Source organism: Pogoniulus pusillus, unplaced genomic scaffold, assembly GCF_015220805.1.
Source record: "Pogoniulus pusillus isolate bPogPus1 unplaced genomic scaffold, bPogPus1.pri scaffold_47_arrow_ctg1, whole genome shotgun sequence".
Classification (NCBI taxonomy): domain Eukaryota; kingdom Metazoa; phylum Chordata; class Aves; order Piciformes; family Lybiidae; genus Pogoniulus; species Pogoniulus pusillus.
The window spans coordinates 6,422-31,027 of record NW_026974707.1 but is presented as its reverse complement, the minus strand read 5'-3'; the positions used below and the strand labels follow the sequence as shown (position 1 = coordinate 31,027).

The window sequence follows — 24,606 nt, the reverse complement described above, 5'->3', positions numbered from 1 at the left end:
TGTGGTTTTAAACCGTTACTCTTTCTCTCAAGCTTCTAGTTAAGGAGCCAAAATGCATTATTTTACAAGGCAAAACTGTGTCTTTTTGCTAGGATTTTCTTATCCACTAGTCCAGGACAGGGATCCTTTTTTTTATCTTACTGCCCCACAGGATAAAAGGAGTAAGAAATTTCCATACTTTTATCCCTTGTTCCTCATAATGTCATTACCTCCTGTTTGTACAAAGTACATTCCACAAGGCCCAGCCCATCAGACTATGCAGTGTTTAGGAGCTGACTGATGAGAGCTCATTTGTAAGCTTGAATTGTTTTAATCACTGGATATGAGGGCTTGCATTAAAAAAGTCAAGCATGCATGTCAGACATGCTGCAAAGATTTGTATCCTGCTGCAGTGTGAACCAGCAAATCATTGTCCTCAAGCTTGGAATTACTGTTTGCTTGGATTCACATTCAGGTTATAACTCACATTGGGACTTACTCTGTTGTGTTGGTTTTGTTTCTGTTTCAAGGGTCAAGCCACTACTCTGAGCCTTCACCTAAAAGACCAAGAGTTTCTGCCCCAGAACCAGAAATGCTGCAGATTGGTAAGGGTGGCATCCAGTCATTAATGCATTCATGTCACTGCTCTGTGTGCTCTGCCACTCTGCCCCTAGGGAGGTGTGGATTATTGCAGGTATGATGCTGAGGCAGTGTACAGGGGTATGTGAGCATGCACTCTGCATCCTGGCATTGCCTCTTGGTTTGGGCCAGGGATTTGTCATCTCAGTAGAAGAGCTGCTTTGGATGCAGCCCTTCAGTTTTGATGCTAGATTGTTTTAAATGCTAGTTTTAGGTGGTACATCCTGATAAGCCTTTCTGACACTTAAGGTTTAGGCAGGCAGTGCTTTGTGTGCACAACTTGCTGTGGCAGGCAGCATGAAAACCCAAACACATCCTAAAGTAGTGCAACACAAATCCTGTTACAGTGTGTGAGGAAAAAAGATCTTTGATGAAGTTCTTTACTGTAAACTCCTACAACTAATGGACACTGATGCACGCAGTATGGGTCACAAAGAAGAGGAGCTGGAAGCTCTGGTGCTGGAGGAAAACTATGATGTTGTTGCCATCACTGAAACGTGGTGGGATGGCTCACATGATTGGAGTGCTGTGATCAATGGCTACAGACTCTTCAGGAGAGACAGGCAAGGGAGGAGAGGTGGGGGAGTGGCTCTGTATATTAGGGATGCTCTGGATGTCATGGGGGTAGAAATCAAGGATGATCAAGTTGAGTCTTTATGGGTGAGAATTAAGGGGAAGGCCAACAAGGCTGATATCCTGGTTGGAGTCTGTTACAGACCACCCAGCCAGGAAGAAGAGGTCAATTTATTACTCTTTAAACAACTGGAGGCTGCCTCAAGATCCCCTGCCCTTGTTCTGGTGGGCGACTTTAACCTACCAGACATCTGCTGGGACTTAAACACTGCAGAGAAGAAGCAGTCTAGAAGGTTTCTAGAGGGTGTGGAAGACAACTTCTTATCCCAGCTGTTAGGTGAGCCTACCAGGGGGCAGCCCTGCTTGACCTGCTGCTCACAAACAGAGAGGGGCTGGTAGGGGATGTGGTGGTTGGAGGCTGCCTGGGGTCCAGTGACCATGAAATTATAGAGTTTTCAATACATGGAGAAACCAGGAGGGGCATCAACAGAACCTCCACACTGGACTGCCCAAGGGCAGACTGCAGCCTATTTAAGGAACTAACTCAGAAAGTTCCTTGGGAAAGAGCCCTTAGAAACAAAGGGGTCCAGGAAGGTTGGAGCTGCTTCAAGAAAGAACTACTGCAGGCACAGGAGCAGCTGTGCCATTGAGCCAGCAGAGGAGCCGAGGAGGGAGGCAGCCAGGCTGGATGGGCAGGGAGCTGCTGAAGGGATTAAAGATAAAAAGAGAGTGTATCACCTTTGGAAAAGAGGGGAGGTGTCCCAAGAAGAGTTCAAGGAAGTTGCTAGGTCTTGTAGAGGAAAAATGAGAGAGGCAAAAGCCCATTTGGAGCTTAGGCTGCCACTGCTGGTAAGGAGAATAAAAAATGTTTCTTTAAATATCTGAATGGCAGAGAAGGGCCAAGGACAACCTCCAGTCCTTGTTAAATAGAGAGGGGAACAGAGTGACAAAGGATGAGGAAAAGGCAGAGGTGCTTAACACCTTCTTTGCCTCAATCTTCAGTAGTGGGACAGGTTGTCTCCAGCACAGCTGGACTCCTGAAGTGGTGGATGGAGGCAGGGACCAGTACAGTCCCCCTCTAATCCATGAGGAAGCAGTAAGGGACCTGCTGAGACACTTGGACCCTCACAAGTCCATGGGACCAGATGGGATCCACCCTAGGGTGCTGAGAGAGCTGGCAGCTGAGCTGGCCAAGCCACTCTCCATCATTTACCAGCAGTCCTGGCTCATTGCAGAGGTTCCTGAAGACTGGCAGCTGGCCAAGGTGATGCCCATTCACAAGAAGGGTCGTAAGGAGGAGCCAGCAAACTACAGACCTGTGAGCCTGACCTCAGTGCCAGGCAAGGTGATGGAACAGGTCATCTTGGGTGCCATCACAAAGCACCTCCAGGATGGCCAAGGGATCAGGCCCAGCCAGCATGGGTTTAGGAAGGGCAGGTCCTGTCTCACCAACCTGATCTCCTTTTATGATCAGGTTCCTGCCTGGTGACTGTGGGGCAGGCTGTGGATGGAGTCTGCCTGGACTTCAGCAAAGCTTTTGTCACTGTCTGCCACAAGCAGCTCCTGGCCAAGCTGGCAGCTCATGGTTTGGACAGATTCACTGTGTGCTGGGTCAGGAAGTGGCTGGATGGCAGAGCCCAGAGAGTGGTGGTGAATGGTGCCACATGCAGTTGGCAGCTGTCACTGGTGGTGTTCCCCAAGGCTCAGTGCTGGGCCCAGTCCTGTTCAATATCTTTACTGATGATCTGGACAAGGGGATTGAGTCCAGCATCAGTAAGTTTGCAGATGACACCAAGCTAGGAGCAGGTGTTGATGTGTTGGAAGGTAGGAGAGCCCTGCAGAGGGACCTGGCCAGGCTGGATGGGTGAGCAGAGGCCAAGGGGATGAGACTGAACAAGGCCAAGTGCAGAGTTCTGCACTTTGGCCACAACAACCCCAAGCAGCACTACAGGCTGGAGACTGAGTGGCTGGAAAGCAGCCAGGAGGAAAGGGACCTGGGGGTGCTGGTAGAGAGTAGGCTAAAGATGAGCCAGCAGTGTGCCCAGGTGGCCGAGAGAGCCAATGGCATCCTGGGCTGGCTCAAGAGCAGTGTGGCCAGCAGGACAAAGGAGGTTATTCTTCCCCTGTACTTGGCGCTGCTCAGGCCACACCTTGAGTGCTGTGTCCAGTTCTGGGCCCCTCAATTCAAGAGAGATGTTGAGGTGCTGGAAGGTGTCCAGAGAAGGGCGACAAAGCTGGTGAGGGGCCTGGAACACAAACCCTGTGAGGAGAGGCTGAGGGAGCTGGGGGTGTGCAGCCTGGAGGAGAGGAGGCTCAGAGGTGACCTCATTGCTGTCTACAACTACCTGAAGGGACATTTTAGCCAGGTGGGGTTGGTCTCTTCTCCCAGGCAACCAGCAATAGAACGAGGGGACACAGTCTCAAGTTGTGCTGGGGAAGGTCTGGGCTGGATGTTAGGAGGAAGTTCTTCCCAGAGAGAGTGATTGGCACTGGAATGGGCTGCCCAGGGAGGTGGTGGAGGCACCGTCCCTGGAGGTGTTCAAGACAAGCCTGGATGAGGCACTCAGTGCCATGGTCTGGTTGACTGGGTAGGGCTGGGGGATAGGTTGGACTGGATGAGCTTGGAGGTCTCTTCCAACCTGGTTGATTCTGTGATTCTAACTCTTTGGTTTCCTTTGATAGCCACTGTTGGCTTATGCACTTCTTCTGTAGATAAAGTGCCTATGGAACCAACACTTGCTTGAACAGAGAAACACTGAAAGAAAGAGAGATAAAGAAAGGGGCTTCACCCCCACCCCAAACCATAGCTGGTTATGGGCTGGAATGACTTCATGTGGAAGTGGAAAGGTCATTTAAAATTGTCCTTGAGAGACTTTAGTGTCCCAGTGATGTTTGTAGCTGCAGGCATCACTTTACAGGAGAACCATAGAGTGGCTTTGGTTGGAAAAGACCTCTAAGATCAGCAGCTCCAAGTGCCAGCCTAACACCACCATGGCAGTTAAACCATGTCCCCAGCTGCCGTGTCCACGCGGCTCTTGAACGCCTCCAGGGACAGTGACTCCAGCACCTCCCTGGGCAGCCTTTTCCAATGCCTGCCCACTCCTAAGCAGAGAAACTTTAACTCGGCTCCAACTTAAACCTCCCCTGGTGCAATCTGAGGCCATTTCCTCCTGTTCTATCACCTGATACTATGGAGAAGAAACCAATTCCTTCCTCACTCCAGTCCCCTTTTGGGCAGTGTCAGAGAGCAATGAGGTCTCCCCTCAGCCTCCTCTTCTCCAGACTAAATGCCCCCAGTTCCCTCAGCTGCTCCTCATAAAACTTCCTCATCTGAGCCTGGAGGAGCAGCCTGTTGTAGTAGGAGGTATCCCTGCCTAGAGCAGAGGGTTGGGACTGGATGATCCTTGAGGTCCCTTCCAACCTAAACCATTCAATGAAATCTTTTATCAGCTCATAGGATTAGTGACAGTGGGGAATGTTTGCTTGCTATGAGATGAGGGAGCTGTTTCCTAAATGGAATGTTCATTAGTTCTTTAGCACCTGAAAATGTTGGCAGGCTACTTGATAAACCTCCTGGAACACAGGGGCCTGTTGAATTGTTTTCCCAGTGCCTGAACAACTTACAGTGCTGTAATGGGTTAACCTCCTGTTTCCCTCCAACACAGAAGTGAGGCAGAAGTAACACAGCCAAGGAAAAACCCTCTGGGTTGAGATCAAGAGGTAAATACAAAATGAGATCCTGCAGTGCACAATTACCTTAGCCTGTTTCTGTTTGCAGAAAGCAGGAGTCAGCCACCTGCCACCCATCCCCTCCTGATCCCAACCCCAGAAACCCAAAGCAGCACTTGGCACAGGAGGTCTCTCGTGTTGCAGTCTCACCTTCACGCCCTGGAATACTTTGCTTCAGCCAGCAGCATGGGGTTGGATACCAGCAGCAGAGTCGACTTAACCTGTGACTAAGTGAACTTTAAGTTTTCTGACTCCACAGTGGAACTTGATAAAGAAAGATGCGAATGGAAGCAGGCTCTGACTGCTCTGTGTAACTGATGAGAAGCTTTCTGAAGGAGGTGAATTTGTTTTACAGCCCTTCACTCAGCTGGTTACAGATCTTCAAGGTAGCTGCTGGTGCAGTGTCTGTTGGAGACTGTTAGCCACTCTGAAGGAGGGAGTTAGTGGAGCATCATAGGAACATGTAGAGAGATTGGTCAGTTACCCTTTTTAGTCATTTGAGTGACTTTTATTGTAATCCCATGCCTGAGAGCAGGACTCCTTTGTGTCCAGGGTTAAAATCTTCAAGGAGAAACAGTGCCAAGGCTCTGAATTGATTGGGACTTGGTGCTGCTAGTTACAATGCAGGACAGCTAAGGCAGTCCTATGTTTTGTGATTTGTCTTTTTTCCTACCGTTCTAGTTTTGGCTCGGGCTAGTGTGAAGTGTCTCTGGAACGAGGTCCTTGTGGTCCCTTCTGACCCTGACTGATTCTGTGATTCCAGCAAGCAGCTTTTGACTTAAAAACCCCTGAGGTCACTGCAGCACCTCTCTATGGAATAAAAGAAAGGGATTTTGCTGCACTGCTGAGAACTGTTTCCAGCTCTGAGCCTTTGTTTTTGTGGTTGTTTTTGGTTCGTGTTTATAAACAGCAGTAGCTAAGCAATCCTCTCTGAGCTATGGACCAGAATCTGCTGCATCCTGTGCAAGAAGCAGATCCCAGTGTGATCTGGTGCAGCTGTAGCACTTCCTAACTGCTAGGTTTGGGAGGAGGGCATGTGTCTCAGTCGTTTCTGAGCTGTGATAGCAATCAGGTGTCTGCTTAAGTCTTGACCCTCTGCCACGTGCTGCCACGTTCACCAGATCTTTCTCCCGGCTTCAGGGAGAGAAGGAGTGTCCAGCTCCCAGAGTGGGTGTCAGAAGCGATGTGAAGTGAAAGGGGTTTGCTGAGGTCATGTAGAAAGTTGTGTGAGGGAATCTGGCAGTTTGGTTTTTGATTTCTTCAGTCTCTGAAGTTTTTCTTGGAGCAGCTTCACTGCAATCATTTTAAATGCACAGAATATCAGCACAGGCCCTTTTAGACAGTCCTCCAGCTTTGCTGCAGGTCCCTTTCAGATACTGCAGCGTAGCTCGAAGCTCTGCCTTCTCTTCTGCAGCCTCCACAGCCCCAGTTCTTTCAGTCCTGCTTCCCAGGAGAGGTGCTGCAGTCCTCTGCTCATCTTTGTGGCCCTCATCTGGCAGAAGAGCTGTGTTTTTCCTCTAGCTCCTGCAGAACGGCCTTAATTCTGGTGTCAGCAGCTCCCCCTGTGTCTCCTCTGCTGTCTGTAAATCCCTCCAGAGTAGATCAAGGAAGTGCTGAGTAGCCCCAGCTGGAGTTGAGAGCTGTCCCTATAAACTGAGTGTGTAGGAGTGGCAGAGCGTGGGCTGTGCCTTGCGTGCGGTGTGCTGTTGGCAAAGGCAATAGGCAGAGCGGCGCTGGGCTGAAGGCGCTGCCCCCGGCCGGGCGCAGAGGCGCTCTCGGTTGTGTGTGCTGCCCTCCTGTGTTTGGTCGTGGGTACTGCAGTTGTGTAGCGGCTGCGGTGTGGCGCCGGTGCTGAGTGCTGCCACCGTGTGTTTCCTTGTCCACACTGCAATTCCTGAGCCGCGGCGGTCCCCGTTCTCCTGCCTCGTCTCTAAAGGCCGTGCACGATTGAAGTGGCTGAAAGCTGAGGGGAGGGGAGGGGAGGAGAGGAGGGGAAGGTGAGGGGTGGGAGGGAGAGCTGAGAACTGGTTTGGATTTGTAAGTATTGGAGTGAGGAGTTAAAAGCGGCAGGCAGGGGGGGCGGGCCGGCGCTCGGGGGGGCGGGCCGCTAGGGCTCCGTGGTCGGACGCATGCGGCAGTGGGAGCGGGGCGGAGCATCGCGGGTGGAGCCGCAGGGAGCGGCAGTGACGCTGAGCCGGCTGCAATGGAATGGCGGCGAGCACAGAGCGGCAGGCAGGCAGGCAGGCAGGGTCTTTCGGAGCCAGTCTGCGCCGCGACTAGGCGGGGGGTGCGGTACGCAAATGGCGGACGCACGCGTCTCCGCCGCGCCTAGGGGCGTACGCAAATTGCGTAGGCGTCTCCGCAGCGCCTGGGGGTGTACGTAAATTGCGTAGGCGTCTCCGCCGCGCCGAGGGACGTACGCAAATTGCGTAGGCGTCTCCGCCGCGCCTGGGGGCGTACGCAAATTGCGTAGGCGTCTCCGCCGCGCCTGGGGGCGTACGCAAATTGCGTAGGCGTCTCCGCCGCGCCTGGGGGCGTACGCAAATTGCGTAGGCGTCTCCGCCGCGCCTGGGGGCGTACGCAAATTGCGTAGGCGTCTCCGCCGCGCCTGGGGGCGTACGCAAATTGCGTACGCGTGTCCGCCGCGCCTAGGTGCCGTTTTGCGCAGAGAGAGCGGCCGCGGCAGACACACTTAAGACGTCGACCGCGGGGAGCCACACTCAAGATGGCAGCCGTGCCAAAGTGGCCTCCCCATTGGCTGGCCGTGACGCACTCAATATGGCGGACACGCGCGCACAAGCGGGCTTCCTATTGGCTGCCGGGACGCACAGCTCTGGCCGTCCCGGGCGCCACAGTCAAGCTGGCGGCCGCGCGGAAGCTGCCTGCCTGTGAGCTGCCGTGACACGCGGAGCCCTAACCAGGCTCCCTCTTTTGGTGCTGTGAGTATGAATTGCATATCTGTCACCTTAATTGTGTTCCATCGTGCATGACTTGACTTTCCAGCTCCTGGGGACTGGCTGTCAGGGTGACTGACAGTAAACAATCTTCTTCTTTGCTGCTGGAAAGGTAGGAATAAGGAGCACAGTGCAGCACTGTGTTCTAATGAACTCTTGCATCCTCTCCTGCCCTCTGTATGCTGCACTGGGGATCTTAGGTGTCCCTGGATTGGATTATTGTGATATGTGAAGTGAGCCCACCACTGTCTCTGAGTGTTAGTGACTCTAGGTGTGGTGTTTTGCTGTTTTTCCCCCAAAGCTGTAATTTATAGCTTAGGGAAGAAATGCTCTGTTGCACTGATAGTCAGAACAAGCTTTGCTAAGTGACAGGTTCGGATGGTAACAGTGGTTTTACACAGCACACTGCCCCTCTTCAGTGTTTCCCTTTCATTGCTCATTGGGCTTTTAGAGAGCAAAAAATTGCTTTGCCTGCTTTTGTACTGAGACTTTTTACCTTGATGGGAAAGGGTTTTGTTGCACTCCTTTTTTCTGTTGTTACTGTTCTTTTCCTCTGTTCTGGTGAAGGTTAAGAGGGATAATTTTTCATGGATAGAATTGCTTCAGTTTTTGACGGATGAATTGAATGCATGAGTTTAGACTCGTTGTTCTTTTTGGATAGTTTCCTGTCTTCAGCCATTATCCAAAGATGCCCTCAAAAGAACTTGCAGTAGAGCTGCCAGCGCCCTGCAATCGGCAATCCTTAGACCAGGAGCTCTATCATCATTCTCAGAAGCTGCTGGCATTTGTGATAGGCCTCTTGATATTTGTGTGCAATATCCCATCCCTTTCTGTCTCTTTTGTATGCATTTTCCTGGAGGGTGCATCCATTATGGTGGTGTTTCCCTTGTCGAGATGAATGCAGTGTGAAAAGATGCCTCAGCTTCTTAGAGCTGTGAAGAAAGAAACCTAGACTGGACTGTGTGCTACTGGTTGATAAAGAAATCCATGGTGGCTGGTAAAGTGTTGAAGAAGTCTAAAGCCTTACCACACTACTTGCACCTCAGACATTCTCCTGTAGCTCAATCTTGCAAGTACTTGACAGAGCTGCTTTTGAGTCAGGTCCTCTTGTTGTAGGAGATGGAATAGGAAAGGAACAGACTGCTAATAGAGAAAGAATTGTGGGAGGTATTTCCCCTTGGCTCCTCTGTTGCTTTGTTGCATATTTGCACAAGGCAGTTTAGTTGTTGGGAAATGTAACTGGCCTGGTAGAGCAAGTCCCTGCCCAGCTTTTTTGTTAGGAAGGAGTTCTTCCCCATAAGGGTGATGAGTCTGTGGGCTGGATTGCTGAGGGAGGTGGTCGAAGCCCTGTCCCAAGAGGTGTTTGAGGCCAGGCTGGATGAGGCTTTAGGTAGCCTGATCTAGTGTGAGGTGTCCCTGCCCATGGCAGGGGGGTTGGAACTAGATGATCCTTGTGGTGTGTTCCGACTCTAACTCATTCTGTGCTTGTGCTAGAGGAAATAAGAAACTGAAGCCTAGCCAGGAAAATAAGCTGTGATGTTCTCCACGTGTGGTTCTTGACCAGTAGCATTGCCAGTGGGCCAACAAAGATTGAGCAATGCAGACTGAAAGGCTTTGGATCATTAAAACACTAAGACAATGGGGTTTATTATGTGGAGTTCCAGGAGTAGTAGACTGATTACAACCATTTGCTTTCTGAAAAAGACTCTACATGCTTCTGTGCTAAACAGACAGAAGTCTTGGCTGGTACAAGAAGATGACACAGTGGTGGTCAGTTTCTTTACTATGCAGTAGCATCTTGAAGCCGTTGGCTCTGTGTGTGCATGTGTGCAGGTAAAACGTGTGTTTACTTGTCCGTGCATATATACATGCCCAGAGGCACATAGCCCTTCTGTCAGGTGAGAGATTCTGGAGAAATGATCTTTGCTCTGATGCCTAAAATGACAGTCCTGTAGAATCCATCTTTTCCTGGGCGTGTTTGGGTTTGCCAAAGGCTGAGTGTTCTGCCATTCTTGTCCAGCCATCACTTTTTGTATTGAATGTTTCATTTCTTCTTCCGTGGGGGGATATTTTAACCAATATTTTGTATTTCTTTACCCTGTCACTTGATCTTTTGTAGGATGATGACAGAGTCTGCATGGACTTGAATAGAATTCAGAAGGGTGCTGTGGCTGTTTGTGCCATCGATGCATCTGGCTGCTTCACAGCAGAGGTGGCTGACTTGGCTGGACAGTATGTGAAGGTTAGTGGTCCTGGAGAAAGTAAAACACTGCTTTTATTCAGGGCAACATTTTCAATGGCATAAGTCTTCTTTCCCCTAATAGCTTGGTCTTCAAGGTGTCTTTGAGCTCTGGAAGAAGCCTAATGTATTTTAACCTTTGCAGCAGGGTTTCAGTTGGTTTATTACAGTATCTGAAAAAGAGAGGCTTTGAAATGGGATTAGTACTGTGTATCTGGTAGTGAAAGGGAAGAGCAGCATCTCCATTCTGTATCTACTGCAGAATGAGTTTCCCTTTGCTTGTTCCTTATGGAAATGTAATGCATGAAGCCTCCAGGCAAGTATGCAGAGGCCTCTCTTCACCTCTGGATGACCTCTGCTTTTCCAGATGTGGTCATCAAGCTTGTGCCAGCCAGGTAGTGTAACACGACTTGTCAGAGGAGAGAAATCCACTCATTTTCCCTACTTGTGGGATGTGTTGCAGTGTGAATATACTTGCCAATAGAGGCAGGAGAATCCCTGTAAAAGAAACCAACAGCAACTCCAGACTACTGCAGACACGGGCAGAAAGGAGTTACTGTTTAGCGCTGTGTGCAAAGACAACAAATAGTTGTTTGGTTGGTTTCCTGCTGCTGCAGTTTGAGAGCAGAGCATGTTCCTGTAAACACAATTTGCTTGAATAAGGCTTTAAAATCTTGTGTTGCATTTCAACTCAAAGAGCTGTCATTGCTAAGGCAAATAAGAGAGCACTGGAGGCTACGTGTTTAGCTTTTGCTCGTAGGAATCTGAACTTAAGACTCTTGGAAAATATTCTAATGCTGAATTCTTCCAACAGTCATTTGTGGTTTTCTTTTTATCCCTCAATGTCACGTTGACACTCGTTCAATAGATGGCCTTTGATTTAACATTCAGCTTTTGATTGAACGTTCAGCAATTTGATTTACCATTCCCTTCCAGTTTAGAATCTCAGTGCTGGTCAGTTAGTGAGGTACTGTCAAATAGGCTTCCACTTCAGAAGCTGTATTCACAGCAGAGGAAGGTGCTGTAGTGAGACCTAAACGTGAGGCTAAGAAGCACCATGTGACTTGCTGCCACAGAATCAGAAGACTCAATCAAAGTTTTAAGTTCTCATTTGTATAGGGTTAACACTCCTGGGGGAGTGACCCTGAACCTGACCCTAGGGGTCTTGGCCCCTCCTCAGGGGTGGGCCACACTCCAGGTGATGGTTAGCCCACTCCCCCCACTTCCTGTGGTATAAAAGACAGGAGTTCTCCTGTCTCTTCCTCTTTTCGCCCTCTTTCTCCCTACCTGCGTTCATGACCGCACACACACACTGATACTGCATACCAGCCACGAGGCAGAGACACCATCACACTACTCGGGTTGTATCCATCCCTGTTTTGTATTTTGCTGTTTTCCCTTCCTTATCCTTTGTAAACTCCCCTACCTCCAATCCCTTTTTCTAAGTTATTGTTAAACTTTTCCTTTTTAACTTCCAAATCGAGTGAGATTGATTTATTGGGGTGTCCCTACCTTTTATCTCTCTCCCTGTCTTTTGGGGAAAGGAGGGGGAGGAGGGGAGGGCACTCTATAAATTCTATAAATTGTCATTGGGTCTACCAAATTTATAAGAGTCTCTGGGAACTTGCATTTGAACCCAAGACAATTTTATTTGGCGTCTCAACGTGGGGCTAGGTAGAAAGAATTCTTTCAGAGAAGATTTGGAAGTTAAAAAAAAAAAATGGATATTCTGAAAGTCTTAATCATTAACGCTTTTGCATGGCTGTTGTGGGGCTGGCTGTTAAAGTTTATAAGTTCCCATGTCTTCTGGATTGTCATTGATATGCTCTGGGAATATTCTAAGCATTTGCCTGCCCGAGTCTATGCCTATTTCCTGAATTCTGTTAGTAATATCACTGTGTTTAGAAATGTTTCTGGAACATGGAATCAATCTGAGTATATGCATTGGAGCACAGAAGCTCCAGATATTTTGGGGGAAAAATGGTACTGGATAGCTGTTATTTCACTGTGTGTAAATTTGGGTTTGGGAATTAATAAGATAGCGGTGAACTGGGACACGTGGAAATATCGAGTGGGCGCCGCCATTAGGGTGCTTAGGGGGAGGGGTAGTCCTCACTGCCCCAGCTGCAGCTGCGGGGGATGGGCGACAGGGCAGACTGGGCAGACCGCCCCTAGCGCGGCTCCGCCCCGAACTCCGCCTCCGGTCCCGCCCAGGGCAGCCCCCCGGACCCTGCCCCCTCAGCCCAGCCCCCTTCACCTAGCGCCAATTACCACGCGGCCAGCAAGATCAAATCAAAACCCTCCCGCAGATACCGATCCAGGGCAAGGGACCTCTTCGGGAACCAGCACCCCCCAGCAACAGCAACCAGCTGGAAATGGACCTGATAATGGAGTGATCCTTATCAGCTCCACGCCCAGAAAGGAAATCAGGCACATAAGGCAGGAGTATGCAAGGGCAAACGGACAGTCCCTTTTAGCCTGGCTTTTGAAATGCTGGGATGCAGGAGCAGAAACAGTGGACCTAGATCACAGGGAGGCGAAGCAGCTGGGATCCTTGTCGAGGGATGGAGGTGTGGATAAGGAGCTGGGAAGGCTCGATGGTACCCACTCACTTTGGGCCAGGCTTCTGATAGCTGTGAGGTACAGGTACCCGACTAAGGATGACATGATTTTCCATCCCCTTAGATGGACAGATATGGAACAGGGGATCTCATACCTGAGGCAAATGGCTGTACAGGAGATAATTTATGGAGCCGACCAGAGGCCCTCGGACCCTGATGATGTCTGCATGAAGCCAGCCCTCTTAAAGAAACTGACTCAGTGTGCCCCTTCCACATATGCCCCCACATTGGGAGCACTGCTGCTGGGCAGAGACCCCAACAACCTTCCCACAATCAGGGAGTTTGTGAATGACCTGAGACAGTTTGAAGACAGTTTGTCGAGGAAAACCTTAATTGCCACTGTAGAGACCCTCACCCAAGAAATGAACGAGCTGAAAGCCTCTTTCTCTGAAATGCAGAAGGCAGAGGATGACTGCTCTTCACCTTCAGAATGGGTGCAAGTCTCAGCTGTAAGGAACACACGCCGCCGTGCTCCTCCTCCTCCCCGCAGGAGACCAGCCCAGAGCAGACAGGGTACACACAGGGGGTCACTCTGGAGAACACTGTGTGACCATGGGGAAAACATGGATAGAGGGCATGGCCAGCCCACCTCAGCTCTATGGGCCAGGGTAAGGGAACTGCAGGGGACAAACACAGGGAATAACTCCTCCAGAAGAGGGGTTGCCCCAGTGTCCCGCAGGCAGCGCTCTCGCTCAAGGGGTGGTGAAGCCAGTAACTCAGGTCCATGTGCCTCATGCAGTCACACTGCTCAGAATTAGAGGTGCCCTGTCTCCAGCCAGGCGGAGGCCAGGGATAACAGAGTATATTGGGACGTGTTTGTGAAATGGCCTGGCACTTCTGAAGCCGAGAAGTACAGAGCGTTGGTAGACACCGGTGCCCAATGCACTCTGATCCCCTCCAGCCACAGGGGGACAGATACTGTTACAATTGCAGGAGTCACAGGGGGGTCTCAGGAGTTGACTGTGCTGCAGGCTGAGATAAGCCTCACCGGGAATGTGTGGGAGAAGCACTCCATAGTAACTGGCCCTGATGCACCTTGCATCCTGGGGATTGACTTTCTCCGGGAAGGGTACTTTAAAGATCCGAAGGGGAACAAGTGGGCTTTTGGCATAGCAGCTGTAGAGACTGCAGACAAAGAGCAGCTGTCTATCATGCCTGGCTTGTCGGATGACCCTTCCGTGGTTGGTACCCACAAGGTGGAAGATGTCAAGTTACCCATTGCTTCTCGTGTAGTTCATCGCAGGCAATACCGCACCAACAGAGACTCCCTGCTACCCATCCAGCAGCTGATTCGCCGCCTGGAGCAGCAGCTTGTCATCAGCAAGAGCCACTCGCCCTTCAACAGCCCGATATGGCCAGTGCGAAAGGAGACAGGGGAGTGGAGACTCACGGTGGATTTCCGAGGCCTGAACGAAGTGACTCCTCCAATCAGCGCAGCCGTGCCTGATATGTTGGAGCTGCAGTATGAACTGGAAACGAAGGAGGCCAAATGGTATGCCACAATTGACATTGCTAATGCTTTCTTCTCCATCCCCATTGCAGAAGAATGTAGGCCACAGTTTGCCTTCACCTGGAGAGGAGTCCAGTACCACTGGAACAGACTGCCTCAAGGGTGGAAGCACAGCCCTACAATCTGCCATGGCATCATCCAGACTGCACTGGAGAAGGGTGGAGCTCCGGAACATCTGCAGTACATCGATGACATCATTGTATGGGGTGAGACAGCAGAGGAGGTCTTCCAGAAGGGTGAGAAGATCATTAATATCCTGTTGGATGCAGGTTTTGCCATTAAGAGAAGCAAAGTGAAAGGGCCTGCCAGAGAGATCCAGTTCCTGGGAGTTCGATGGCAGGATGGCCGACGCCACATCCCTATGGATGTGGTGAATAAAGTGGCCACTATGGTGGAACCCACTAACCGGAAGGAGACACAATCCTTCCTGGGGTTTGTGGGCTTTTGGAAGATGCACATTCCCGGGTACAGTCAAATTGTGAAACCCCTCTTTGACGTTACAAGAAAGAGGAATAACTTTGAGTGGGGACCTGAGCAGCAGGTGGCATTTGACCAGATCAAACGAGAGGTGGTCCATGCCATGGCCTTGGGACCAGTTCGAACCGGCCCAGAGATTAAGAACATTCTCTACACAGCAGCCGGTGAGAATGGTCCTAGCTGGAGCCTATGGCAGAAAGCTCCTGATGAGACAAGAGGCCGCCCACTCGGGTTCTGGAGCAAGGCGTACAAAGGCTCAGAGAGCAACTATACCCCCACAGAGAAAGAAATCCTAGCTGCCTATGAGGGAGTCAGAGCTGCCTCTGAGGTGATTGGGACGGAGTCACCACTCCTTTTAGCTCCAAGGCTTCCAGTCCTGACTTGGATGTTTAAAGGGAAGGGTTCGACTCCGCACCATGCCACAGATGCCACTTGGAGTAAGTGGATGGCTCTGATAACTCAGAGGGCTAGGATGGGGACTCTCGAGCGTCCAGGCATTGTAGAGGTCATCACCAACTGGCCAGAGGGCACTGACTTTGGAAAGCCAGCAGAAGAGAAGGCAGTGACCCGTGCTGAGGAAGCCCCCCCATACAGTGACCTCCCTGAGGAGGAAAAGGCATATGCTCTCTTCACAGATGGATCCTGCCGCCTGGTAGGCAGCAAGCGAAGATGGAAGGCTGCCGTCTGGAACCCCACACGCAGGGTTGCAGAGGCAAGAGATGGAGAAGGTGAATCCAGCCAGTATGCTGAGGTGAAAGCCATCCAGCTGGCCCTGGACATTGCAGAACGAGAGCAGTGGCCAATGCTATACATCTACACCGACTCATGGATGGTAGCAAATGCCTTATGGGGGTGGCTGAAGGAGTGGAAGAGAAATGATTGGCAGAGAAAAGGGAAGCCTATTTGGGCTGCTGATCTCTGGCAAGACATTTCTGCACGCCTGGACAAACTGCCAGTTAAAATCCGCCACATCAGTGCTCACATCCCAAAGAGCAGAGCCACTGAAGAGCAGCAGCATAACCACCAAGCTGACCAGGCTGCCCACATCTGCCAGATTGACCTGGACTGGAAGCACAAAGGTGAACTGTTCTTAGCTCGGTGGGCACATGACTCTTCTGGTCACCAAGGAAGAGATGCCACATACCAATGGGCCCGAGACAGGTCCGTGGACATATCCATGGAGGCCATAACTCAGGTTATCCATGAATGTGACATCTGTGCCACCATAAAGCAAGCTAAGCGCATGAAGCCTTTGTGGTACGGGGGAAGGTGGTCAAAGTACAGGTATGGGGAGGCCTGGCAGATTGATTACATCACTCTGCCTCGGTCTCGCAGTGGCAAGCAGTATGTGTTAACCATGGTGGAGGGAAGCACGGGGTGGCTGGAAACCTACCCAGTACCTCATGCTACTGCCCGTAACACCATTCTGGGTCTGCAGAGCCACATCCTGTGGAGACACGGTACCCCAGAGAGAATTGAGTCAGACAATGGGACCCATTTCAAGAACCACCTTGTAAGCAACTGGGCAAAAGAGCATGGGATAGAATGGGTTTATCACATCCCATACTACCCACAGGCTGCAGGAAAGATTGAGCGACACAATGGCCTGCTGAAAACCACCCTGAAGGCTATGGGAGGTGGAACTCTCAGAAACTGGGAGAAGCACCTTGCAGAAGCCACTTGGCTGGTGAACAGCAGGGGATCAGTTAACAGAGCTGGTCCTGCTCAGTCTGCCCTACTGCCCATAGTTGAGGGAGATGGAGTTCCTGTAGTCTGTGAAAGGAATCTACTGGGAAAGACTGTGTGGGTTGCTCCTGCCTCTGGTGGGGGAAAACCTATCAAAGGGGTGGTATCTGCAGAGGGTCCTGGTCACACATACTGGGTGATGATGGAAACTGGTGTTATCGAGTGTGTCCCTCAGAGAAATCTCTCTTTAGCTGAAAAGGTTTTGAAATCTCAGAGTTGATTCCATGTGTTCCAGATACTTTCAGGTTATCTTGTATTATAGTTGTATAATAGTTGTATCATAGTTGTGCAATACTTGTATCATAGTTGTGCAATACTTGTATTATAGTTCATAAGGGGTTACAAGTTGTTTTTTGTAGTTATACCCTCACCACTACACGGCGTCCAACAGAACCTACATGACAGCAGCAGCTATCCAGAGTCCTACAGCATCGCATCACACCACAGCGTCCAACCAGAACCCTGCATCTGATTCGTCACTGATGCCCTGCAGTGAGAGACTGTTCCTGATTTCCCTCCAGAGGATGTCTACAGCCATCTCATCCACACCTGTTCCCCTGATGCCAGACACCAAGAGAGACTGTTCCTGATGTTTTTCTTCGCAGAGGGAAAAGACTCTTTTCCTGAGTACCAACAAGAACTGTTCCTGATTCACTGACTTTTCTTCCGTTCCTGCCCTGCTCACATCTCAGCAACCTGCACCGGACCAGAGGAACACATCGCCTTGGGATACAGCCGGGGACCAAGAAGGACTTCACGAACTCTTAACCCATGGACACTTTTCCCATCTTTGGAGAAGAAGACTGTTCTTAGGAAGGTGGAAGTGGTCTAACCAAGGGGTGGAATGTATAGGGTTAACACTCCTGGGGGAGTGACCCTGAACCTGACCCTAGGGGTCTTGGCCCCTCCTCAGGGGTGGGCCACACTCCAGGTGATGGTTAGCCCACTCCCCCCACTTCCTGTGGTATAAAAGACAGGAGTTCTCCTGTCTCTTCCTCTTTTCGCCCTCTTTCTCCCTACCTGCGTTCATGACCGCACACACACACTGATACTGCATACCAGCCACGAGGCAGAGACACCATCACACTACTCGGGTTGTATCCATCCCTGTTTTGTATTTTGCTGTTTTCCCTTCCTTATCCTTTGTAAACTCCCCTACCTCCAATCCCTTTTTCTAAGTTATTGTTAAACTTTTCCTTTTTAACTTCCAAATCGAGTGAGATTGATTTATTGGGGTGTCCCTACCTTTTATCTCTCTCCCTGTCTTTTGGGGAAAGGAGGGGGAGGAGGGGAGGGCACTCTATAAATTCTATAAATTGTCATTGGGTCTACCAAATTTATAAGAGTCTCTGGGAACTTGCATTTGAACCCAAGACATCATTTAATAATAAATTGTGTCTTGTGTTAGTGCTACAGAAAGTCTGCGTTTGGTACACAGCTGTGTGTGAGCTGGGGGCAAGGAAGGACTGTTGATGAATGCCAAGGTTTGAGAGCAAGTAGCTTTATTAGTGAAGTGTTAGAGTGCCTCTGCAGTAAGTGCATCCATTGTATAGTAGTTTTTTGGATTGTTTGATGTGTAAATACTGGTTTATGATAGAGGTTGTCTTGATTTGAGTATTGGAGATGATTCCTGCACTTCTTTACTAAAATAATGGAATTTGTGTTTTGAGGAAAAAAATGTTTGTTCTGTCTTTTTAGGACGCAGATAAGAACATCACTAAAGTACTGAAAGAGAAAGGCAGACTGGTTCACAGCAGTAGTTTTAAGCACAGCTCTCCTTTCTACTGGAGGTAAGGAGACATGCATATGCTCTAAGACTGAAGATTCTGAGTAGTTCTTCAGATTTGTTTCCTCTCTCTTCTCTTCTGCCATAGATCTGGTTCATATAAATGTAATGCTGATTTTTTTCTCTGTGATGGTTACAGATGTATTTCTGTAGTTTGAATTTCTTGTCCTTTAGGGTTACATATACTATTTACTGTCTACCACTTGAAGATGGCTGTACTAAGTCTAACCAAAAGAGCAGCCTATTTTCTGTGCAGATAAGTACTGAGTGTTAGAAAAGGGTATTTGGATAGCCTTTGAATGAGACAAGTATGGAACAGAATGTGTTGCAATGTTTGTGTTCAAATTTGCCACGTTTTGGATAAAGTAGGTAAGTTATAGCTGTTATCATAGCTACCTCTTTTTAACCTTGTCAAGTCAGTTCTTTCTTTGGAGTCTGGTAGAGCCCAGTAGCTTCTCATGTCTGCATTGTTGATTAGAAGCAGTTAGCATTTACCTGCTGCAGTGGGTAGTACGTGTAAGCCCTGAATGTTCTTCTGCACAGTCATTACTGAGTGGAGCTTGCAAACAACAGTGATGTCTCTGACCAGAAATAGCAGTTGGCATGTTTACTGTATCTGTGGGAGCTTCTTAGAAATATTTGGCTTTGTCAACTAGAAATGCAGAATGAGCCCTGGAAAAGCAGATAGGTGATTGGGCACAGTGGCTTGCCAGGAATCTTCCAGTCTTCTTTGTCAGACTGGGAATTCTACAGAGGCTGAAGAGCTGCTCCATGTACAAGTCTCCATGGGCCTTTGGATATGACAAATACAGGCTAGACATGAAGCTTCTTTTCATTAGTGTCCTCTCTGGTTTTAAAGGTGTACAATTGGTATTGCAAAGATGAGTTGAAAAAAGATCAAGTTTAAAAAAGGAAGCTGAGTTATTTTTCAGTAGGTATATTGTATTAAACTGTTACAAGTAAAGCTGGTTTTCATGCCAGCTGGAGCTTCCCACTAATCACCTCTAGAATCCTAGAATCAGTCAGGGTTGGAAGGGACCACAGGGATCATCTAGTTGCAACCCCTCTGTGATGGGCAGAGACACCCTGCCCTAGAGCAGGCTGTCCAGAGCCTCATCCAGCCTGGCCTTAAACATCTCCAGGGATGAGGCCTCAACCACCTCCCTGGGCAACCCATTCCAGGCTCTCACCACTCTCCTGCTGAGCAACTTCTTCCTCACGTCCAGCCTGAATCTTCCCCACTTCCAGCTTTGCTCCATTGCCCCTAGTCCTGTCCCTACCTGGTAGCCTAAAAAGTCTCTGCCCAGCTTTTTTGCAGGCCCCCTTCAGCTACTGGAAGGTCACAATAAGAATAACAGAAAATAACCAGGAAAACTGTACTTGAATGAGTGACATTTCCACATTTGAATGTTGCTGGTGTCTTTCAGAGTCTTTTCATCTTCCCTGGACTAACTGAAAACACCTCTTTCAGTATGTGACCTTGCCTGAGTTGCCTGCTGTTGTGATCTTCAAAGATGGAGCTTCCTTTGTTTCTGATGGTAAGTAAAAGTGGATATTGGCCATATCGTGGAATCAGCCAGGCTGGAAGAGACCTCCAAGATCATCGAGTCCAACCTAGCACCCAGCCCTAACCAATCAACTGGACCCTGGCACTAAATGCCTAACAACCAGCCTATACCTCTCTTGGCACAACTTGAGACTGTGTCCCCTTGTTCTGGTGCTGGCTGCCTGGCAGCAGAGCCCAACCCCAGCTGGCTACAGCCTCCCTGCAGGCAGCTGCAGACAGCAGTGAGCTCTGCCCTGAGCCTCCTCTGCTGCAGGCTGCACACCCCCAGCTCCCTCAGCCTCTCCTCATAGGGTTTGTGTTCCAGGCCCCTCCCCAGCCTTGCTGCCCTTCTCTGGACACCTTCCAGCACCTCAACATTTCTCCTGAATTGAGGAGCCCACAACTGGACACAGTATTCAAGGTGTGGCCTGAGCAGTGCTGAGCGCAAGGGCAGAAGAACCTCCCTTGTCCTGCTGCCCACACTGCTCCTGAGCCAGCCCAGGATGCCGTTGGCTCTGCTGCCCACCTGGGCACTGCTGCCTCATCTTCAGCTCCTCTCTCCCAGCACCCCCAGGGCCCTCTCTGCCTGGCTGCTCTCAGCCCCTCTGTCCCCAGCCTGCAGTGCTGCTCAGGGTTGTTGTGACCAAAGTGCAGAACCCTGCCCTTGGCCTTGTTCAATTTCATGCCTCTATTAAATTTGGCCTCTGTTACATTAACTTCTCTATTACAGCCTTAACTTAGGTTTTCCTTAGTTAACTCTGCAGGGCATTAGGCACATTCAAAGTTATGTCAGTTTGTAACTGGGGCTGTAAAGAATGGTTATGCATTGCCTGTGCTTCTGATTTCAGGAGAGTCCCATTTCATTCTTGATGCTTTTTTTAAGAGAGGCATACAACTGAGCTCCCTCAGAGAAGCAGCATGAAGTGCATGAAGGATGCTGGCTGCACTCAGTACAGACAAGGCACATTGGAGCAGTTTAACAAGATGCTTGACATTTGCCCTTAATGGTCATTGTCTTCAAATGCATCATTCGGGAGTTAAGTTGCTTGGCATTTGCCGTTGACTACTTCTTCTCTGGCCTTTGGAGTGAAGGAAGGGAAGAACCAGAGTTGAAGATGTCAGCTCTGTAAGTTTTCTCTGGGTGATCAAAGCATGCACAAAATCCTGTGCTTGTGCTCTGGAAGATTGTAGGAGCTTCACGGGGACTCAGGGAGCACAAGTTCTGGATTTCTGTGGGCTGTCTCTAGATGAACACCTGAATGCAGTGAATCTAAAAGCAGCTGTCTCTCATTTGAAGTTAAAGTGATGTGATTGATCTGGTGCTTTATAGGTGCCAAAAAGGAGAGCTTCTTCACCTGCTTCTCCGGTGCAAGCTCTTCTGTCTGTCTGTTGAGATGTTTCTGCCTGTTTATCTGGCAGAGAAGTGTTTGCTTTTTTGGCTGGGTAAGTAGGAGATTTGTTTTGTTGATTTGCTTTGTTTTGTCGCTGAATACTTGGTGCAGCTGGCCTCAGATGCTGTTTGTTCACAAAGGACACACTACTGTGTGATTGGTGGGCATAGAAGCAGTAATTGCTGACAGAAGCACGCTTGTGACCTTGGCTGTAAATTCATGAACAGGCATTACAGTGTTTCTGTCTCTGCAAGCCAAAGTACTCTCATGCTGAAGAACTTCTTCCTCAGATCCACTCTAAGCAACCCTGCTCTCCCTCAGCTTCAAACCATTCCCCTTGCCCTGTCTTTAGACACCCTTATGGAAAAAGTCCCTCTGCAGCCTTCCTGCAGGTTCCCTTCAGGTACTGGGAGGTAGCTTTAAAGTCTCCCTGGAGTCTTGTCCCCTTCAGGCTGAGCAGCCCCAGCTCCCTCAGCCTATCCTCTTAGAAGTGCTCCAGCCCTTGGCTCATCCTCGTGGTCCTGCTCTGAACTGGTTCCAACAGTTTTACGTTCTTCAGATGGACTGTGGCCATGTGGAATGTTTTGGGTTGTGCTTTTGCCTTTGCATGCTGAAAGACTTCCTGTGTTACCTTAGTAGTACGTTTCATGTGCAAGGTTCCTGTCTGTGATCTCTTGCTGCTGGGGAAGTCATGAGCTACCTGTGGGGGTGTGAAATGCAATAAGCTTCGATCGCGTTGCCTGCACGGATGTGAGGGGACAAAGTACTGCTGAGAAGCTGTTTTGTACCATTCTCTTCCCCCTTCCCCTCTTGCCTTTAAGGGAACACACACAGGGAGAAGCTTACTGAGCACCCTCTGACGTGCTGTAGGAATTCTTTGCTTTGCAGTGTTTTACACTGTGGCTCTTCAAACCTGTAACCCATCTGCTTTCCATTGCCAGCGAGCTGACCATCCGTACTACCGTCGCCTTGAATGCCTCCAACCAGCAGTGTTTGCTGCCAGACAGACACCTTGAGAAGACAGAGGACATGGTTAAGTTCATGAACAATATCTTGGATGGTGCTGCTGAAGTAAGTCTTTGTTGTGGCTTGAGATATATTGGTTGGTGTTTGTTTTTTCCCCCCTTAGCTGCGGTGGCTCCGATTGTTACGCCGTGTGATTTATCTTCCTGTCCTGGCTGTCTTCCCGTGCTGGGTGCTGGCAGTGAATACGTGGTGAGGAGTGCTTGGGGTGTGCCATCCTTTGCTGTTCTCACTGTGGGAACTCCAAGAATCGTGGAATGAGTGATGCAAAATTAATAATATTAATGTTGATATCCAGGCAAAGATTGTTAATAACTACAACCAACCTGTTTCTTATCATTCAGTCTCTGCAGAAAGCTTATTGACAAGGTTCAAAGCACACAGCTGGGGTATTTGTACACTTAGAATCATGGAATCAGCCAGGTTGGAAGAGAGCTCCAAGCTCATCCAGCCCAACCTAGCCCCCAGCCCTCTCCAGTCCACTAGACCATGGCACTGAGTGCCTCATCCAGGCTTTTCTTGAACAGCTGCAGGGATGGCGACTCCCTAGGCAGCCTCTGTGGTCTGAGAGTAGAGCAGCAACTTGCTGTTAGTTTGCTGTGATGGTCTCAAACAACTGTGGGAGAGTTTGGCATGAGCCTGTTGGAATGCTTAGCCTTACTGGAGGAGCTGGGAGCTGAAGAATGAACTGTTGGGATCATAACTGCAAAGTGTCAGCAGTTTTGACATGGTTCCATTTGACATTGCAGGCACAGGCTGGTGATGGACTTCTGCAACGAAGCAAGAGAGTCATCTATGAGGCCAAGGCTGCTGTAATGATAGAGTATATTGCTTATTCAGTGAGGTGATGCTCTTGTCAGTCAAGATCTTCATCTGGATGTGCCACTTTCTGGTCAGGGCTGTCCTTTGGAAGAGAAATAGTTGTATCACAGTATCACCAAGGTTGGAAGAGACCTCATAGATCATCAAGTCCAACCCTTTACCACAGAGCTCAAGGCTAGACCATGGCACCAAGTGCCACGTCCAGTCCTGCCTTGCACAGCTCCAGGGACGGCGACTCCACCACCTCCCCGGGCAGCCAATCATTCCAGTGTCCAATGACTCTCTCAGGGAAGAACTTTCTCCTCACCTCAAGCCTAAATTTCCCCTGGTGCACCTTGAGGCTGTGTCCTCTCCTTCTGGTGCTGGCCACCTGAGAGAAGAGAGCAACCTCCTCCTGGCTACAACCACCCCTCAGGTAGTTGTAGACAGCAATAAGGTCACCCCTGAGCCTCCTCTTCTCCAGGCTAACCAATCCCAGCTCCCTCAGCCTCTCCTCGTAGGGCTGTGCTCAAGGCCTCTCCCCAGCCTCGTTGCCCTTCTCTGGACACGCTCAAGCATCTCAATGTCCCTCCTAAACTGGGGGGCCCAGAACTGAACAGTACTCAAGGTGTGGTCTAACCAGTGCAGAGTACAGGGGCAGAATGACCTCCCTGCTCCTGCTGGCCACACCATTCCTGATGCAGGCCAGGATGCCACTGGCTCTCTTGGCCACCTGGGCACACTGCTGGCTCATGTTCAGGCGGGTATCAATCAGCACCCCCAGATCCCTCTCTGTTTGGCTGCTCTCAGCCACTCCGACCCCAGCCTGTATCTCTGCATGGGGTTGTTGTGGCCAAAGTGCAGCACCCTGCACTTGGAGCTATTGAACCCCATCCCATTGGACTCTGCCCATCTGTGCAGGCGGTCAAGGTCCCACTGCAGAGCCCTTCTGCCTTCCAACTCAGTCACATCTGCACCCAGCTTGGTGTCATCTGCACACTTGCTGATGACTGACTCCATGCCCTCATCCAGATCATCTATGAAGATGTTAAAGAGGATGGGGCCCAGCACTGATCCCTGAGGGACACCACTAGTGACAGCTGCCAGCTGGATGTGGCACCATTCACCACCACTCTCTGGGTCCGGCCCTCCAGCCAGTTCCTCACCCAGCACAGAGTGTTGCCATCGAAGCCATGGGCTGACAGCTTAGCCAGCAGTTTGCTGTGGGGGACAGTGTCAAAGGCCTTGCTGAAGTCCAGATAGCGCACATCCACAGGGCTCCCCACATCCACCAAGCAGGTCACCTGATCATAGAAGGAGATCAGGTTGGAGAGGCAGGATCTGCCCTTCCTAAACCCATGCTGGCTGGACCTGAGCCCTTTGCCATCCCTCAGGTGTGCTCTTATCACCGCCAAGCTAACCTGCTCCATCAGTTTCCCTGGCACTGAGGTCAGGCTGATGGGTCTGTAGTTCCCAGGTTCCTCCATCCGACCCTTCTTGTGGATGGGGACCACGTTGGCAGTTTCCAGTCTCCTGAGACCTCTCTGGTGAGCCAGGACTGCTGGAAAATGATGGAGAGCAGCTTGGCCAGC

General features: G+C 50.1%; 1 protein-coding gene across 5 annotated transcripts in view; it reads left to right on the top strand.

Moving 5' to 3' along the window:
• LOC135174096 (isoleucine--tRNA ligase, cytoplasmic-like) overlaps positions 1-23,277 on the top strand; it is a 38,751-nt gene extending 15,474 nt beyond the window's left edge. Inside the window, exons 2-8 of one of the 5 annotated variants that reach the window (XR_010301733.1) lie at positions 510-584; positions 9,994-10,116; positions 18,166-18,257; positions 19,681-19,791; positions 21,130-21,242; positions 22,132-22,261; positions 22,963-23,277. Coding sequence is in view for 1 of the 5 variants with exons in the window: in XM_064141346.1 (XP_063997416.1) it covers positions 510-584; positions 9,994-10,116; positions 18,166-18,257; positions 19,681-19,705 (315 nt within the window). In the remaining 4 variants the exon portion in view is untranslated. Of the gene's footprint in view, positions 1-509; positions 585-7,770; positions 7,860-9,993; positions 10,117-18,165; positions 18,258-19,680; positions 19,792-20,534; positions 20,926-21,129; positions 21,243-22,131; positions 22,262-22,962 lie in introns of those variants that run through there. The other 4 variants (XR_010301732.1, XR_010301734.1, XM_064141346.1 and 1 more) reach the window with 4 other exon arrangements.
• The last annotated feature ends 1,329 nt before the right edge of the window (positions 23,278-24,606 follow it).